General features: G+C 44.1%; 1 protein-coding gene across 1 annotated transcript; it reads left to right on the top strand.

The window, feature by feature from the left end:
* Positions 1 to 3,293: 3,293 nt before the first annotated feature.
* LOC139399900 (ATP-dependent Clp protease ATP-binding subunit clpX-like, mitochondrial) lies at positions 3,294 to 18,284 on the top strand (the record flags this gene model as incomplete). Its single annotated transcript, XM_071145026.1, has 10 exons — positions 3,294 to 3,450; positions 4,503 to 4,544; positions 6,594 to 6,758; positions 6,858 to 7,022; positions 8,628 to 8,716; positions 10,670 to 10,834; positions 13,399 to 13,698; positions 15,867 to 15,959; positions 16,180 to 16,286; positions 17,950 to 18,284. Coding segments are annotated over 10 exons (1,377 nt in total), but the record flags the coding sequence as incomplete, so codon positions are not given.
* Between the last annotated feature and the right edge of the window lie 904 nt (positions 18,285 to 19,188).

The following is a 19,188-nucleotide window of genomic DNA, read 5'->3' as shown; positions in this document are numbered from 1 at the left end:
ACAACTTCAACGTTGTGAAAATTCTGTACAACTTCCAGAGTAAGTTTACTGTGAACACTGAGACTGTACCTGCTTTAAGTTACGGTTTTACTGTAAACACTGAGGCTGTACCCTCTTTAAGTTACAGTTTTAACAGTGGCCAAGTCGGATACTGTGGCTATATGATCATAATGTAGGCCTACCATCAAGAACAATGGAGAAAATGCATCCCATAACATTTTACATTATATAAACAAATGTTGAAGTAGGCTATAGGATCACACCGGTAATAGATCCGTTGTTATATTACTTGTGAGGCACATCTGAGTGAGCAGACATTTAAAATAATTAGCTTTTTATTTTACTGGGCTGATGGTGCCTGCATCTGACGGTCCGTCTCAGCAGAGGGAGAGAGCAGCAGACTGAGGGAGAGAGCAGCAGACTGAGGGAGAGAGCAGCAGACTGAGGGAGAGAGCAGCAGACTGAGGGAGAGAGCAGCAGACTGAGGGAGAGAGCAGCAGACTGAGGGTCCGTCTCTCAACATCCCTCCATTCTCATTGACCAAAAGGGGTCTTACCGTCTTACAATTGTTTTATTTTTATTAATCATGTAACAATTAACTCATTAGGATCTGGGGCACCACAAGCAGTTCTTTTAAAGAGATACCATCTCCCGAATTAAACTCTAAAAAAGGTCTTTACCTATCACATCCTTTAACAGTCATCTTATTAATCCTCATCATTCTGAACAGTCGAAACCTACATACCTCAATTACCTCGTACCTCTGCACATCGATTTAGTACTGAGCATTCAGAGGGTGAGACAGCATGTGAGGGAGACAGAGGGTCAAAAACAGCCGGTCCAGAACAAGGTAAGACGTCCTGTGAACATTTCCAGGGTTCCATAGCCCCAGGTAGAACTGTTGAAAGTGGAGCAGCAGCACGACAAGGTAGCACATCTGGTGAACAGGCCAGGGTTCCATAGCCCCAGGTAGAACTGTTGAAAGTGGAGCAGCAGCACGACAAGGTAGCACATCTGGTGAACAGGCCAGGGTTCCATAGCCCCAGGTAGAACTGTTGAAAATTAATCGGCAGCACTGGAGAGGACAGCCAGAGGCATGGTCCTAGGGCTCTCGTCCTCCGGGAGGGGAGAATTAGACGGCGCGTTCTTAAGATCACACAGGACACCAGATAAGACATGAGAATTACACCAGATATAACAGACTGCTGCAGCATAGAGACTGAGACAGGAGGAGGTCGGGGAACACTGTGGCCCCGTCCGACGATACCCCCGGACAGGGCCAACCAGGCAGGATATAACCCCACCCACTTTACTAAAGCATAGTTCCCACACCACTAGAGGGATATCAACAGACCACCAACTTACTCCCCTGAGACAAGGTTGAGTATAGCCCACGAAGATCTCCTCTACCGCACGAGCCCGAGGGGACACAAAACCGGACAGGAAGATCAAGTCAGTAACTCAAGCCTGGCATGACGTGACTCCGCCCCTGTTATATGGTCCGAGGCAGAGAATCCCAGTGGAGAGAGGGGAGCTGGCCAGGCAGTAACAGCAAGGGCGGTTCGTCACTTCAGTGCCTTTCCGTTCACCTTCGCACCTCTCTCCCAGACTACACTCAATCATAGGACCTACTGAAGAGATGAGTCTTTGGCCTTTCGGCCTGCTTATTGTGACCGTGGTGTACATGTAGGTATGTACGGTAGGAGCAAGTCCATGTAACGCTTTGTAGGTTAGCAGTAAAACCTTGAAATCCGCCCTTGCCTTAACAGGAAGCCAGTGTTGAGAGGCTAGCACTGGAGTAATATGATCACATTTTTTGGTTCTAGTCAGGATTCTAGCAGCCGTATTTAGCACTAACTGAAGTTTATTTAGTGCTTTATCCGGGTAGCCGAAAAGTAGAGCATTGCAGTAGTCTAATCTAGAAGTGACAAAAACATGGATTATCTTTTCTGCATCGTTTTTGGACAAAAAGTTTCCTGTTTTTAGCAATTTAATGACAATTGAAGAAAAAAAACGACCCTTTGAAACAGTCTTGATATGTTCGTCAAAAGACAGATCAGGGTCCAGAGTAACGCCGAGGTCCTTCAGTTTTATTTGAGACGACTGTACACCCATCTGACAGCACATCTCTCTGTTTTCTTGGGACCTAGAACAAGCGTCTCTGTTCCTTGGGACCTAGAACAAGCGTCTCTGTTTTCTTGGGACCTAGAACCAAGCGTCTCTGTTTTCTTGGGACCTAGAACAAGCGTCTCTGTTTTCTTGGGACCTAGAACAAGCGTCTCTGTTTTCTTGGGACCTAGAACAAGCGTCTCTGTTTTCTTGGGACCTAGAACAAGCGTCTCTGTTTCCTTGGGACCTAGAACAAGCGTCTCTGTTTTCTTGGGACCTAGAACAAGTGTCTCTGTTTTCTTGGGACCTAGAACAAGCGTCTCTGTTTTCTTGGGACCTAGAACAAGCGTCTCTGTTTTCTTGGGACCTAGAACAAGCGTCTCTGTTTTCTTGGGACCTAGAACAAGCGTCTCTGTTTTCTTGGGACCTAGAACAAGCGTCTCTGTTTCCTTGGGACCTAGAACAAGCGTCTCTGTTTCCTTGGGACCTAGAACAAGCGTCTCTGTTTCCTTGGGACCTAGAACAAGCGTCTCTGTTTCCTTGGGACCTAGAACAAGCGTCTCTGTTTCCTTGGGACCTAGAACAAGCGTCTCTGTTTCCTTGGGACCTAGAACAAGCGTCTCTGTTTCCTTGGGACCTAGAACAAGCGTCTCTGTTTCCTTGGGACCTAGAACAAGCGTCTCTGTTTTCTTGGGACCTAGAACAAGCGTCTCTGTTCCTTGGGACCTAGAACAAGCGTCTCTGTTTTCTTGGGACCTAGAACAAGCGTCTCTGTTTCCTTGGGACCTAGAACAAGCGTCTCTGTTTTCTTGGGACCTGTTTTGTCCAGAGTTCAAAAGTAAAACGTGCCACCATCCACTTCCTTATTTCTGTAATACACAGCCTTCTATTTTTTTTTTAAATTAAATATTTTATCTTACTCTGCATTGTTGGAAAAGGACCCGTAAGTAAACATTTCACTGTTAGTCTACACCTGTTGTTTATGAAACATACAGATTTTTTTGGGGGAGTTGGGGGGGGTGAAATTGATAATGCACCGTAAGATTTGTCATGAGCTTGAAAACTTTACTTAAAGCCTGGAGATGCAGTAAAATGCATTATGAAACAGTTCCTTTTATTGATAGACTTGTTTGAACGCGTTATAAAAGGTCTTTATCGTAAATGTCAACGACACTGTCTTTCAGATCTATGCCTACCTGGACAGGTACGTAGTGGGTCAGTCGTATGCTAAGAAAGTGCTGGCGGTAGCTGTGTATAATCACTACAAGAGAATCTACAACAACATCCCTGTTGGGAGCAGACAGGTGGAGGTGGAGAAACAGGCCTCGCTCACACCACGAGGTCAGTAGTACAGTCTACTGTTAGTTAGAAACAGGCCTCGCTCACACCACGAGGTCAGTAGTACAGTCTACTGTTAGTTAGAAACAGGCCTCGCTCACACCACGAGGTCAGTAGTACAGTCTACTGTTAGTTAGAAACAGGCCTCGCTCACACCACGAGGTCAGTAGTACAGTCTACTGTTAGTTAGAAACAGGCCTCGCTCACACCACGAGGTCAGTAGTACAGTCTACTGTTAGTTAGAAACAGGCCTCGCTCACACCACGAGGTCAGTAGTACAGTCTACTGTTAGTTAGAAACAGGCCTCGCTCACACCACGAGGTCAGTAGTACAGTCTACTGTTAGTTAGAAACAGGCCTCACACCACAAGGTCAGTAGTACAGTCTACCGTTAGTTAGAAACAGGCCTCACACCACGAGGTCAGTAGTACAGTCTACTGTTAGTTAGAAACAGGCCTCGCTCACTCCACGAGGTCAGTAGTACAGTCTACTGTTAGTTAGAAACAGGCCTCACACCACGAGGTCAGTATAGACTACTGGTAGTTACCATTATAAAACCCATCTACTGTTAGCTGTAGTAGTTCTGACACCACGAGGTCAGTGTAGTCTGTTAGCTGTAGTAGATCTGGCACCACGAGGTCAGCAGAGTTCAGTCAGCTAAAGGCCTTTGTTTAAAATGTTAGTAATATTTAGCCTCGGCTTCCAGGAAACGTAGACTGGACAAAAATGAAGTTTGCTTACTTCCAGAATAGTAGAATTTCAGTAGGCAACAAAGACCCAACCACTGTTTTCTAGAATGTGCTGAAACACCTGTTCAGTCCTGTTTATATCAGTCACCTCAAGGTGCTCTCGTTTAGTATAATTTGGCATTTGTTCAATGATTTTGCTTTTTACACCCACATTTCACAGTTTTAAATGGATTTTTAATGGATTTAACAAGGTGATGATATAACAACAACAACAGTGGGATCTGATTCCTCCTTGCAGAACTGTAGTGATGATTTGTAAATCTGGCTGTGATCACGTTGATTTGGAGTACTTTGTCATCCTCTGTAGAGCTAGAGATGAGAAGACGGGAGGATGAGTACAGGTTCACCAGTAAGTGATTTGATTGGTCCTCCTTACATAGTGTCGTATGATTTACAATTTTTTTTTTCATTTTTTTTTTTCAAGAATTACACAAATGCTGAAGTTTACAGATGAACTTCTCTTGTTGTTAATGACTTATTGTTTTCAGGGTGTGTTAGATGATAACTTGATTTCAATTAGTCAACTAATCATCACTAATCCTTTGACTAATTTAATCAGTTGTGGCAGTTTCGGGTTAAAACAAAAATGTGACACTTCTGGGTGGGGGGGGGGGGGGGGCATGCTCTACCAACTGAGCCAAACAGGAAGCCCATATTAAGTATTTGAAAGTATGTTGAATACACAGTGGCTCCCAGTAGAGCGGAGCACATGTATTTTTAGATTGAACTTTGACCTATTGCAGCGATGCCGCACCACAGATACTGATACTTCACATTATAACTAGAGAGCCTAGATGATGTAATACCATGCCTGGAGAAAAGAAAACGCGTCATACACGCTGTGTACAAAACGACAAGAACACTGAGGTGGAAAATCAATACCAGGGACCTCTGACGTTAATCTTAAATGAATCACTCTTTATTATCAGCAAGCTGGGCGGCAGGTAGCCTAGTGGATAGAGCGTTGGGCCAGTAACCAATCAAATCCCCGAGCTGACAAGGTGGAACAGTGGGTTAACTGTCGTTCTGCCCCCCCCCCCCCCCCCCCCCCCCCAACAAGGCAGTTAACCCCACTGTTCCCTGGTAGGCTGTCATTGTAAATAAGAATTTGTTCTTAACTGACTTGCCTAGTTAAATGAAGGTTCAATTAAAAGGTTACAACAAACTCTGCACACTGTACAGGTTTATCAGAAACTCCGCTGGGGCGGTCCCAACAGTTGCCTTATATACGGCTATATCATCAGGTACAAGTTATATTTGCATGATTTAGCATAATTCATTCATTACCGGTGACTCGCACATGTGACTGACCAATACCTCACGAGGCTGCTTTCTCTCTCTCCCAAGTTGAGACCTTGAAACTGAGATACCTTGGTTGTTCCCATAGCAACATTCTGGGCGTAGTGCCAAGTTGAGGATTCCTCCATACACGATCAGTCAGTCACCTGCATGAACCCATCTGATTGGTTATTAGAAAAGTAGCGTTGATTTGATTCACAAACACAACACTTCCTGTTCCTTTCTGTTGTTGTGTACTTGTAGAATAAGTTGACAAAACATTAGGAACGCCTTACTAATATTGAGTTGCCACCCCCCCTTTTGGCCTCAGAACAGCCTCAATTCGTCAGGGCATGGGACTCTACAAGGTGTCGAGTGTTTCACAGGGACGTTGGCCCATGTTGACTCCAATGCTTCCCACAGTTGTGTCCAGTTGTCTGGATGTCCTTTGGGTGGTGGACCAGTCTTGATGCACACGGGTAAACTGTTGAGCGTGGAAAAACCCAGCAGCGTTGCAGTTCTTGACCCAAACCGGTGTGCCTGGCACCTACTACCATACCCTTCAATCGTTTGTCTTGCCCGTTCACCCTCTGAATGACACACGCACACAATCCATGTCTCAAGGCTTAAAAATCCTTCTTTAACCCGTCTCCTCCCCTTCATCTACACTGATTGAAGTGGATTTTACAGGTGACATCAATAAGGGATCATAGCTTTCACCTGGATTCATCTGGTCAGTCTGTTATGGAAATATCAGGTGTTCTTAATATTTTGTACACTGAGTATACAAGTAATACAGTAGAGATGTGTAGTACAACACAAGTTGCCAGGTCACAGTAGGCCGACATTGCATATCCTGTTTGGAAAAGGGATGTTTTTGTGCCAGGTCATTACCATGAGAGATGGGGAAACCCAAAAATGTGTTTTTGCCCTCTCGCCAACTCCTTATGGAATCAGTCCTTGTCAAGCTTGTTTGGCATGACTGATAAGGACCACAATGGAGTTGATATTTGGCAAGAGCACAAACAGATCCTGGGACCAGGCTAGAATTCACCACTGTCCTGCTGCCAAATCATCTGAACCCAAATATACAATATGACAGTTTTTGTTTACATTGTAGAACTACTTCAGATAGCAGGGATCAGTCCCCATGGCAACGCTCTGGGAGCCTCCATGCAGCAGCAGGCTCCTCGGGAGAAGAGGGGCGGGGACGTGTTAGACTCCACCCACACGGACATCAAACTGGAGAAGAGCAACATCGTGCTGTTAGGCCCAACCGGATCAGGTTACTCAACAATTTTATTTGTCCAAAAACAACTTACTGTTGTGAAATATATCCTTTTCTCATGTCCATAAAAAAAATATTCCTCACTATATTTCCCAGGCAAGACATTGTTGGCCCAGACTCTGGCCAAGTGTCTAGATGTACCTTTTGCCATCTGTGATTGTACCACCCTGACCCAGGCTGGCTACGTGGGGGAGGACATCGAGTCTGTTATCGCCAAGCTGCTGCAGGATGCCAACTACTCTGTGGATAAAGCACAGCAAGGTGGGTGGCTCATAAACACTGGTTTCTGCATCTTCAGGACTTCAATAGTTCCATAATGCTTTTCATGTACAGTACTTTGTAAATTGTGAGTAGTCTGATGCAGGGATTATATTCAGGGTTTTTTATTTATTTTTTTGTGGATGAGAATTCACTTGTGGTTCAAAAAAACCTTATTATGAAAGTTGATCTTAATCACACATGTACAAAATTTATAATAATGACCACCAATATAATACACCAATACAATATAATACACCAATACAATATAATACACCAATATAATATAATGACCACCAATACAATATAATGACCACCAATACAATATAATACACCAATATAATATAATGACGACCATCTCACTGAAGATGTGGTTTCCATGTACAGACGTTGTGTTTCTGGGATATGTACAGACGTTGTGTTTCTGGGATATGTACAGAGCCTTCAAAAGGTATTCCTTGACTTTTTCTTGTTACAGCGTGAATTTAAAATGGATGCAATTTAGATTGTGTGTCACTGGCCTACCCACAATACCCCCATAATGTAATAATGACTACCTCATCTTTGTACCACACACACACACACACAATTATCTTTCCGGCCCCTCAGTCGAGCAGTGAATTTCAAACACAGATTCAACCACAAAGACTCTGCAAGGTTTTCAAATGCCTCGCGAAGAAGGGCACCTATTGGTAGATGGGTTAAAATAAAAAGTAGTCATTGAATATCCCTTTTAAGCATGGTTAAGTTATTCATTACACTTTGGATGGTGTATCAATACACCCAGTCACTACAAAGATACAGGTGTCCTTCCTAACTCAGTTGCCGGAGAGGAAGGAAACCGCTCAGGGATTTCACCATGAGGCCAATGGGGACTTTTTAAAACCGTTACTGAGTTCAATGGCCGTGATAGAAAACTGAGGGTGTCATCAGCAAGGACTGGGGAGTTTTTATTATTATAAAAACATAAAAGTAGGATAAAAATAAATGGAATAGAGCTAAGCACAGGCAGAATCCTAGAGGGAAACCTGGTTCAGTTTGCTTTCCACCAGACACTGGGAGACGAACTCCCCTTTCAGCAGGACAATAACCTAAAACACAAGGCCACATCGACAGTGGAGTTGCTTCCCAAGACGACATTGAGTGGCCTAGTTAGTTTAGACTTAAATCAGTTGTAAAATCTATGGCAAGACTTGAACAGGGTTGTCTATCAATGATCAGCAACCAACTTCACAGAGTTGAAAGAATTGAACTAATAATGTGTACATATTGTACAATCCAAAGCTCTTCGAGATTTACCCAGAAAGCCTCACAGCTGTAATCACTGCCAAATGGGATTCTAACATGTAATGAATCAGGGGTGTGAATACTTATGTAAATGTATTTTATTTTCAATATATATTCAAAGATTTCTAAAAACATGTTTTCACTTATGTCATTATGGGGTAGATCGGTGAGGAGAAAAAAAATATATATATATTGAAACGATTTTGAATTCAGGCTGTAACACAACAAAATGTTGAATTAAGTCAAGGGGTGTGAATACTTTCTGAAGGCACTGAAAGTAATTTGACCTTTTTAGTTGAATGTAAACATCTCCCTGTCCAGGCATTGTGTTTCTGGATGAGGTGGATAAGATCGGCAGTGTTCCTGGGATCCACCAGCTCAGAGACGTAGGAGGAGAAGGTGTACAGCAGGCCAGTACTCAACACAACTCGACTTTTATTATCCCAAGCTTGGGAAAGTCCAGACATACAACAAAACATTAAGAACGCTTGCTCTTTCCATGACATAGCTTTCACCTGGTCAGTCTATGATCCCTTATTGATGTCACCTGTTAAATCCACTTCAATCAGTGTAGATGAAGGGGAGGAGACATGTAGATGCAGGGGAGGAGACATGTAGATGCAGGGGAGGAGACATGTAGATGCAGGGGAGGAGACATGTAGATGCAGGGGAGGAGACATGTAGATGCAGGGGAGGAGACATGTAGATGCAGGGGAGGAGACATGTAGATGCAGGGGAGGAGACATGTAGATGCAGGGGAGGAGACATGTAGATGCAGGGGAGGAGACATGTAGATGCAGGGGAGGAGACATGTAGATGCAGGGGAGGAGACATGTAGATGCAGGGGAGGAGACATGTAGATGCAGGGGAGGAGACAGGTTAAATACTTTTAAAAAAATGATTTTAAAGTTTTGAGACAATTGTTTAATTTAACCTTTTATTTTAACTCGGCAAGTCAGTTAAGAACAAATTCTTATTTACAATGACGGCCTACTGGGGAACAGTGGGTTAACTGCCTTGTTCAGGGGGCAGAACAACAGATTTTTACTTTGTCATCTCAGGGATTCAATCTAGCAACCTTTCAGTTACTGGCCCAACGCTCTAACCACTAGGCTACCTGCCACCCTCGTAGATTGTGTGTGTGTGTGTGTGTGTGCAATTCAGAGGGGGAATGGGCAAGATAAAAGATTGAAGTTCCTTTTTGAACAGGGTGTGGTAGTAGATGCCAGGTGCACTGGTTTGTGTCAAGAACTGCAATGCTGCTGGGTTTTTCACGCTCAACAGCCTCCCCTGTGAATCAAGAATGGTCCACCACCCAAATGACATCCAGCCAACTTGACACAACTGTGGGAAGCATTGTTGTCAACATGGACCAGCATCCTTGTGGAACGCTTTCAACACCTTGTAGAGTCCCATGCCCCGATGAGTTGATGCCCCGATGAGTTGAGGCTGTTCTGAGGGCAAAAGGGGGGGGTGGCAACTCAATATTAGTAAGGCGTTCCTAATGTTTTGTCAACTTATTCTACAGCAACAGTTGTGCACTAGATGCCTCTAATGATGACTTAATTTGTATCCATTAGAAAAGTCTTTGTGTCATGCAGCATGCCAGCATACGGATGGCTATTCACATATCTGATGTACAGCACATCGCAAACATTACATACCTGACTTACTTAGGCCCATCACCCTTGTGGGGATCGTGGCTACAGTAGCCCATCGCCCTTGTGGGGATCGTGGCTACAGTAGCCCATCGCCCTTGTGGGGATCGTGGCTACAGTAGCCCATCGCCCTTGTGGGGATCGTGGCTACAGTAGCCCATCGCCCTTGTGGGGATCGTGGCTACAGTAGCCCATCGCCCTTGTGGGGATCGTGGCTACAGTAGCTATTTTTACACGCATCAATATTATAGCTGGGTGGTGTTCGTTTGGAACCTCACAGCCAGGATCCTTGATGTTGTGTGCTTGTAGAGCAGGGATCGCCGACTAGATTCAGCCTCGGGACGGATTTTATTGAGCAGATGGTCGGGGGGGGGGGGGGCAGAACATAATTACAAATAATTTGTAGAATGTAAATTGACTGAAAGAAGCCCAAAGAGAGATGTTTGACTAAAACATAATCATTTTAAACCTTGATTACATTTGTAAACTATTATGTTTTTCTATTATGTATGGGAATACTTCAACAGATGACACTGATTTCTTGGGTTTTAAGTCTTTTTATATCTAACAATGAAATTTTTACATTTTTAAATATAATTATTATTTTATTCTCTGTAAACTTTGGGGGGGGGGGGGGCAGTTGGGCAACCATGTTGTTACCTAATGGTTGTATTAGTGATTGACGTCGTGTGTTTCTGAATGTAGGGCCTGCTGAAACTCCTGGAGGGAACGATCGTGAACGTTCCAGAGAAGAACTCCAGGAAGTTGAGAGGAGAGACGGTACAGGTGAACACCACTAACATCCTGTTCGTAGCGTCAGGGGCCTTCAACGGACTCGACAGAATCGTCAGCAGACGAAAGAATGAAAAGGTTAGTAAGAAAAAAAAAATATATAAATATATATAAATTTCCCCTTTTTGTATCGACCCACACCTGTAAAACGGCTGTAGACTATTTAATTCACTGGTTTTATAGAGAGACTTGGTCAGTTGAGTATCTCTAGTCTGAGCATTCTTAGTTTATGTATTTGTCCATTTTTAAAGGGTCAATCTGCAGTTTCTAAATCCATGTTTTTTTTTTTTTTCACCTTTATTTAACCAGGTAGGCAAGTTGAGAACAAGTTCTCATTTACAATTGCGACCTGGCCAAGATAAAGCAAAGCAGTTCGACACATACAACAACACAGAGTTACACATGGAGTAAAACAAACATACTGTCAATAATACAGTTGAAAAATAAATATATATACGATGTGAGCAAGTGAGGTGAGATAAGGGAGGTTAAAGGCAAAAAAGGCCATGGTGGCAAAGTAAATACAATATAGCAAGTAAAACACTGGAATGGTAGATTTGCAGTGGAAGAATGTGCAAAGTAGAAATAAAAATAATGGGGTGCAAAGGAGCTAAATAAATAAATAAATTAAATACAGTAGGGAAAGAGGTAGTAGTTTGGGCTAAATTATAGGTGCGCTATGTACAGGTGCAGTAATCTGTGAGCTGCTCTGAGAGCTAGTACTTAAAGCTAGTGAGGGAGATAAGTGTTTCCAGTTTCAGAGATTTTTGTAGTTCGTTCCAGTCATCATGTACCCGTTGATTCTTGAAAAATATAACTAAATAAATACCTCATGAGTTAAACAGTCGAATCCCATCAGAACCTACTCTGAACAAAAATATAAACTCAACAAGCAACAATTTCAACGTTTTACTGAGTTGCAGTTCATATAAGGAAATAATTCAATTGAAATAAATTAATTTGACCCTAATCTATGGATTTGACATAACTGGGAATACAGATATGCATCTGCTGGTCACAGATACCTTAAAAGAAAATTAGGAACGTGAATCAGAAACCCAGTCAGTATCTGGTGTGACCACCATTTGCCTCATGCAGTGCGACACATCTGGGGCGGCAGGTAGCCTAGTGTTGTGCCAGTAACTGAAAGGTTGCTGGATCGAATCCCCGAGCTGACAAGGTAAAAACTGTTGTTTTGCCCCTGAACAGGCAGTTAACCCACTGTTCCCCGGTAGGCCGTCATTGTAATTAAGAATTTGTTCTTAACTGACTTGCCAAGTTGAATAAAGGTTCAATAAAATAGAAAATCTCCTTCACATGGAGTTTATCAGGCTGGTGATTGTGGCCTGTGGAATGTTGTCCCACTCCTCATCAATGGCTGTGTGAAGTTGCTGGATATTGGCGGGAACTGGAACACGCTGTTGTACACGTCGATCCAGAGCATCCCAAACATGCTCAAAGGGTGACATGTCTGGTGAGTATTCAGGCCATGGAAGAACTGGGACATTTTCAGCTTCCAGGAATTGTGTACAGATCCTTGCGACTTGGGGCCATGTATTATCATGATGTGATGCTGGTGGATGATTGACATGACAATGTGCCTCGGTATCTCATCACAGTATCTCTGTGCATTCAAATTGCCATTGATAAAATGCAATGGTGTTCGTTGTCCGTAGCTTATGCCTTCCCATACCATAATCCCACCGCCACCATGAGGCACTCTGTTCACAACATTGACATCAGCAAACCGCTCACCCACACAACGCCATACACGCTGTCTGCCATCTGCCGGGTACTGTTAAAACCGGGATTCATCCATGAAGAGCTCACTTCTCCAGCGTGCCAGTGGCCATCGATGGTGAGCATTTCCCCACTGAAGTCGGTTACGACGCCAAACTACAGTCCGGTCAAGACCCTGGTGAAGATGATGAGCTAACCGGAGACGGTTTCTGACAGTTTGTGCAGAAATTCTTCGGTTGTGTAAACCCACAGTTTCATCAGCTGCTCGGGTGGCTGGTTTCAGACGATCACGCAGGTGAAGAAGCCGGATGTGGAGGTCCTGGGCTGGTGTGGTTACATGTGGTCTGTGGTTGTGAGGCCGGTTGGATGTACTGACAAATTCTATAAAATTATGTTGGAGGTGGCTTATGGTAAAGAAATTAACATTAAATTCTCTGGCAACAGCTCTAGTGGACATTCCTGCAGTCAGCATGCCAATTGCACGCTCTCTCAACATGAGACATCTGTGGCATTGTGTTGTGTGACAAAACGTCACATTTTTTAAAAGTGGCCTTTTATTGTCCCCAGCACAAGGTGCACTTGTGTAGTGATCGTGCTCTTTAATCAGCTTCTTGTTATGCCAAACCTGTCAGGTGGATGGATTATCTTGGCAAAGGAGAAATGTTGACTAACAGGGATGTAAAACAACATTTGTTATTGTTTCAACTTCTGATCTACCGCTTTAATAATGCAGTATTTTCATCAATGGAACATGAACGTCTAGGCCTCTCCAGATGACGTCTCATTTCTTCAGTGCTTTAGACCACTTGCGTTTTCCTCAATTAACCCTCTCCTCCCTGGTGCTCCTCCGCCTATGTAGTACCTGTTGTTACCTCTCTCTTTTCTTCTTCCTCTTCTTCTAGTACCTAGGCTTTGGCACACCATCCAACATGGGTAAGGGTCGCCGTGCGGCGGCGGCGGCCGACAAAGCTAACAGTAGTGAACAGACGGACATGGTGGCAGAGATGGAGGAGAAGGACCGGCTGCTGAAGCTCGTGGAGGCCCGGGACCTCATTGAGTTTGGGATGATCCCGGAGTTTGTAGGGCGTCTGCCTGTGGTGGTGCCTCTACACAGTCTGGATGAAGAGACGCTGGTCCGTATCCTGACTGAACCACGCAACGCTGTCATACCCCAGTACCAGGCCCTGTTCAGCATGGACAAGGTTAGTAGTAGACTCGGTACCAGGCCCTGTTCAGCATGGACAAGGTTAGTAGTAGTTGTAGTAGACTCGGTACCAGGCCCTGTTCAGCATGGACAAGGTTAGTAGTAGTAGTTGTAGTAGACTCGGTACCAGGCCCTGTTCAGCATGGACAAGGTTAGTAGTAGTAGTTGTAGTAGACTCGGTACCAGGCCCTGTTCAGCATGGACAAGGTCAGTAGTAGTAGTTGTAGTAGACTCGGTACCAGGCCCTGTTCAGCATGGACAAGGTTAGTAGTAGTAGTTGTAGTAGACTCGGTACCAGGCCCTGTTCAGCATGGACAAGGTTAGTAGTAGTAGTTGTAGTAGACTCGGTACCAGGCCCTGTTCAGCATGGACAAGGTTAGTAGTAGTAGTAGTTGTAGTAGACTCGGTACCAGGCCCTGTTCAGGACCAGGTTGGTAGTAGTAGACTCGGTACCAGGCCCTGTTCAGCATGGACAAGGTTAGTAGTAGTAGTAGTTGTAGTAGACTCGGTACCAGGCCCTGTTCAGCATGGACAAGGTTAGTAGTAGTTGTAGTAGACTCGGTACCAGGCCCTGTTCAGCATGGACAAGGTTAGTAGTAGTAGTAGTTGTAGTAGACTCGGTACCAGGCCCTGTTCAGCATGGACAAGGTTAGTAGTAGTTGTAGTAGACTCGGTACCAGGCCCTGTTCAGCATGGACAAGGTTAGTAGTAGACTCGGTACCAGGCCCTGTTCAGCATGGACAAGGTTAGTAGTAGTAGTTGTAGTAGACTCGGTACCAGGCCCTGTTCAGCATGGACAAGGTTAGTAGTAGTTGTAGTAGACTCGGTACCAGGCCCTGTTCAGCATGGACAAGGTTAGTAGTAGTAGTTGTAGTAGACTCGGTACCAGGCCCTGTTCAGCATGGACAAGGTTAGTAGTAGTTGTAGTAGACTCGGTACCAGGCCCTGTTCAGCATGGACAAGGTTAGTAGTAGACTCGGTACCAGGCCCTGTTCAGCATGGACAAGGTTAGTAGTAGTAGTTGTAGTAGACTTGGTACCAGGCCCTGTTCAGCATGGACAAGGTTAGTAGTAGTAGTAGTAGACTCGGTACCAGGCCCTGTTCAGCATGGACAAGGTTAGTAGTAGACTCGGTACCAGGCCCTGTTCAGCATGGACAAGGTTAGTAGTAGTAGTTGTAGTAGACTCGGTACCAGGCCCTGTTCAGCATGGACAAGGTTAGTAGTAGTAGTTGTAGTAGACTCGGTACCAGGCCCTGTTCAGCATGGACAAGGTTAGTAGTAGTAGTTGTAGTAGACTCGGTACCAGGCCCTGTTCAGCATGGACAAGGTTAGTAGTAGTAGTTGTAGTAGACTCGGTACCAGGCCCTGTTCAGCATGGACAAGGTTAGTAGTAGTAGTAGTTGTAGTAGACTCGGTACCAGGTCCTGTTCAGCATGGACAAGGTTAGTAGTAGTTGTAGTAGACTCGGTACCAGGCCCTGTTCAGCATGGACAAGGTTAGTAGTAGTAGTTGTAGTAGACTCGGTACCAGGCCCTGTTCAGCATGGACAAGGTTAGTAGTAGTTGTAGTAGACTCGGTACCAGGCCCTGTTCAGCATGGACAAGGTTAGTAGTAGTTGTAGTAGACTCGGTACCAGGCCCTGTTCAGCATGGACAAGGTTAGTAGTAGTAGTTGTAGTAGACTCAGTACCAGGCCCTGTTCAGCATGGACAAGGTTAGTAGTAGTAGTTGTAGTAGACTCAGTACCAGGCCCTGTTCAGCATGGACAAGGTTAGCACAGACTAGACATCATATTGTCATTATCAAGGATGTGTTTGTCATGTTTAGTCTAGCCCAAGTCTTTGGCTGTCCAGATCACATTCGCTCTGCCTCTGCAGTGTCTCGGTTCCTGTTTTATCCGCCTGTGTCTCTCTCTCTCTCTTTCTCTCTTTCTCTCTTTCTCTTTCTGTCTCTCTCTCTCTTCCCCCCCCCCCAGCTGCTCACAGGACTGCTGGCTACTTAGCAGACACACTAGACATCATATTGTCATTATCAAGGATGTGTTTGTCATGTTTAGTCTAGCCCAAGTCTTTGGCTGTGCAGATCACATTCGCTCTGCCTCAGTGTCTCGGTTCCTGTTTTATCCTCCTGTGTTTCTCTCTCTTTCTCTTTCTCTGATTGTTCCAGTGTGAACTGAATGTAACCACGGATGCTCTGAGGGCCATCGCCAAGCTGGCTCTGGAGAGGAAGACAGGAGCCCGAGGCCTGAGGTCCATCATGGTCAGTCAATACAATGTGCTCAATTCCTAGAAGTTGGGTATTTTTGTCTCATCAGCAGTAACAATATACAAACAGTGGATTCAGTTGCTGATGGTAAATCTAAGTGATATTTCTAATGCGGTGAGTGACTTCTTGTGACCAAGGTGAAATTAATTCCTATACCATGTCTTGTTTCAGTTTTCTAACACTACTGTGTGAAATATCTCCTTTTTAAATACAGGAGAAGCTTCTTCTGGAGCCCATGTTCGAGGTGCCATGTTCAGACATTGTGTCTCTGGAGTTAACCGAGGACGTCGTCCTGGGCAAATCAGAACCACACTACGTCAGGTTCGTCAGCACCTGTTTGGTTCTTATTGGCTTCGTAGTGTCTTTGTTTATTGCTGTATTTGTCTCTTGCCAGGATTTAAATGACTTGCCTAGTTAAGTAAAAGATACATTTTTAATAGATGAATAACAACCATAGCAGTCTGTTGGTTTCATCATGCCAGAGGTACAGCACCAGTCAAACGTTTTGGAACATTTACAAATTCAAGGGTTTTTTTTTCTTCATTTTTACTATTTTTTTTCTACATTGTAGAATAATAGAGAAGACATCAAAACTATGAAACAACACATATGGAATCATGTGAAAAGTGTGAAACAAATGAAAATTATATTGGGTTGTGGTCGGGTGATTGTGGAGGCCAGGTCATCTGATGCAGCACTCCATCACTCTCCTTCTTGGTCAAATAGCCCTTACACAGCCTGGAGGTGTGTTGGGTCATTGTCCTGTTGAAAAACAAATGATAGTCTCACTAAGCGCAGACCAGATGGGATGGCGAATCGCTGCAGAATGTTTGCCATGCTGGTTAAGTGTGCCTTGAATTCTAAATAAATCACTGACAGTGTCACCAGCAAAGCACCATCACACCTCCTCCTCCATGCTTCACAGTGGGAACCACACATGCAGAGATCATCGGTTCACCTACTCTGCATCTCATAAAGACACAGCGGTTGGAACCAAGAATATCAAATTTGGACTCATCAGACCGAAGGACAGATTTCCACCAGTCTAATGTCCATTGCTCGTGTATCTTGGCCCAAGCAAGTCTCTTCTTATTATTGGTGTCCTTTAGTAGTGGTTTCTTTACTGTCATTTGACCATGAAGGCCTGATTCACTGAGTCTCCTCTGAACAGTTGATGTTGAGATGTGTCTGTTACTTGAACTCTGTGAAGCGTTTCTTTAGGCTGCAATTTCTGAGTCTCGTAACTCTGGGTCTTCCTTTCTTGTCGTTGACCTCATGAGCGCTAGTTTCATCATAGTGCTTGATGGTTTTTGCGACTGCACTTGAAGAAACATTCAAAGTTCTTGTCATTTGTCTTTGCTTATTTGAGCTGTTCTTGCCATAATATGGACTTGGTCTTTACCAAATAGGGCTGTCTTCTGTATACCACCCTACCTTGTCACAACACAACTGATTGGCTCAAATGCATTAAGAAGGAAAGAAATTCCACAAATGTACTTTTTAAGAAGGCACACCTGTTAATTGACATGCATTCCAGGTGACTACCTCATGAAGCTGGTTGAGAGAATGCCAAGAGTATGCAAAGCTGTCAAGGCAAAGGGTGGCTACTTTGAACAATCTCAACTATAAAATATATTTTGATTTGTTTAACACTTTTTTTTTTTTGGTTACTACATGATTCCATATGTGTTATTTCATAGTTTTGATGTCTTCACTATTATTCTACAGTGTATAAAATAGTTTTAAAAATAAAGAAAAATCCTTGAATGAGTAGGTGTGTCCAAACTTTTGACTGGTAGTGTATGTTAAAAACAGAACACTGAGTACTGAAACCTGACCTGAAGTTCCCATGTAATGTTCCCAACATCTCCACAGACCGTACCTTGGCCCCACAACCACTAATTACTGACCCTCCTCTCTCTCTCTGCATACCTAACCCAAAGAGTGTTTTGCTAAATGCCTAAAAATGTAAATATATTTCCAGGGCTCCAGCGAAGGAGGCGGCAGAGGAGGAGTACGACTCTGGTATTGAAGAGGAGAACTGGCCCAGACAGATGGACGCAGCAACTAACAACTGATCTGATCCACCTTGACCTTTTACTGACACTCATTTTCAAGAACCGCTACATTATCTACACACAGTGCAATCTAGAATCATTAGAACACCTTCTAGAATCTTTTTGGAAGACAGTTGTGGGTTCCTTGAATTCCAGACCCCGTGGAGCCCACTACTGAAACTACAGCTTGATGAAAGTGTTTCTTGACCTTTCTCTCTCTGTGTTTTCATAAGGAACAACTAGGATGTGAGATCTGTAAATACCTGTTTAGTTATGAATGAAGGGCTAACGTGGACTTTATTTTATTTTATATAGTATATATATTTTCCATCTTCGGGGATTGCATTTTATCGTCGCCCCACGGACCTCCCGGTCGCGGCCGGTTACGACAGAGCCTGGGCGCGAACCCAGGACTCTGATGGCACAGCTGGCGCTGCAGTACAGCGCCCTTAACCACTGCGCCACCCGGGAGGCCCCGCATTTTATCTATCTTAAGAGAATGCCATTTTTATTCTAAATTATTTTAAATAGGTGATTGTGTTCTTTCCTATTGTGTTGTGATGATGGCAGGTTGAAGTGGCAAAGGAAACACGTATAACATGAATGGGATCAGCCAGGGAAACACATATAACATGAATGGGATCAGCCAGGGAAACAATATAACATGAATGGGATCAGCCAGGGAAACAATATAACATGAATGGGATCAGCCAGGGAAACACGTATAACATGAATGGGATCAGCCAGGGAAACACACATAACATGAATGGGATCAGCCAGGGAAACAATATAACATGATTGGGATCAGCCAGGGAAACAATATAACATGAATGGGATCAGCCAGGGAAACACACATAACATGAATGGGATCAGCCAGGGAAACAATATAACATGAATGGGATCAGCCAGGGAAACACATAACATGAATGGGATCAGCCAGGGAAACAATATAACATGAATGGGATCAGCCAGGGAAACACGTATAACATGAATGGGATCAGCCAGGGAAACACACATAACATGAATGGGATCAGCCAGGGAAACAATATAACATGAATGGGATCAGCCAGGGAAACAATATAACATGAATGGGATCATCCAGGGAAACACGTATAACATGAATGGGATCAGCCAGGGAAACAATATAACATGAATGGGATCAGCCA

This window comes from Oncorhynchus clarkii, unplaced genomic scaffold (genome assembly GCF_045791955.1).
Source record: "Oncorhynchus clarkii lewisi isolate Uvic-CL-2024 unplaced genomic scaffold, UVic_Ocla_1.0 unplaced_contig_12473_pilon_pilon, whole genome shotgun sequence".
Classification (NCBI taxonomy): Eukaryota; Metazoa; Chordata; class Actinopteri; order Salmoniformes; family Salmonidae; genus Oncorhynchus; species Oncorhynchus clarkii.
The sequence above is the reverse complement of the archived record's forward strand: the minus strand, read 5'-3'. Positions and strand labels throughout refer to the sequence as shown.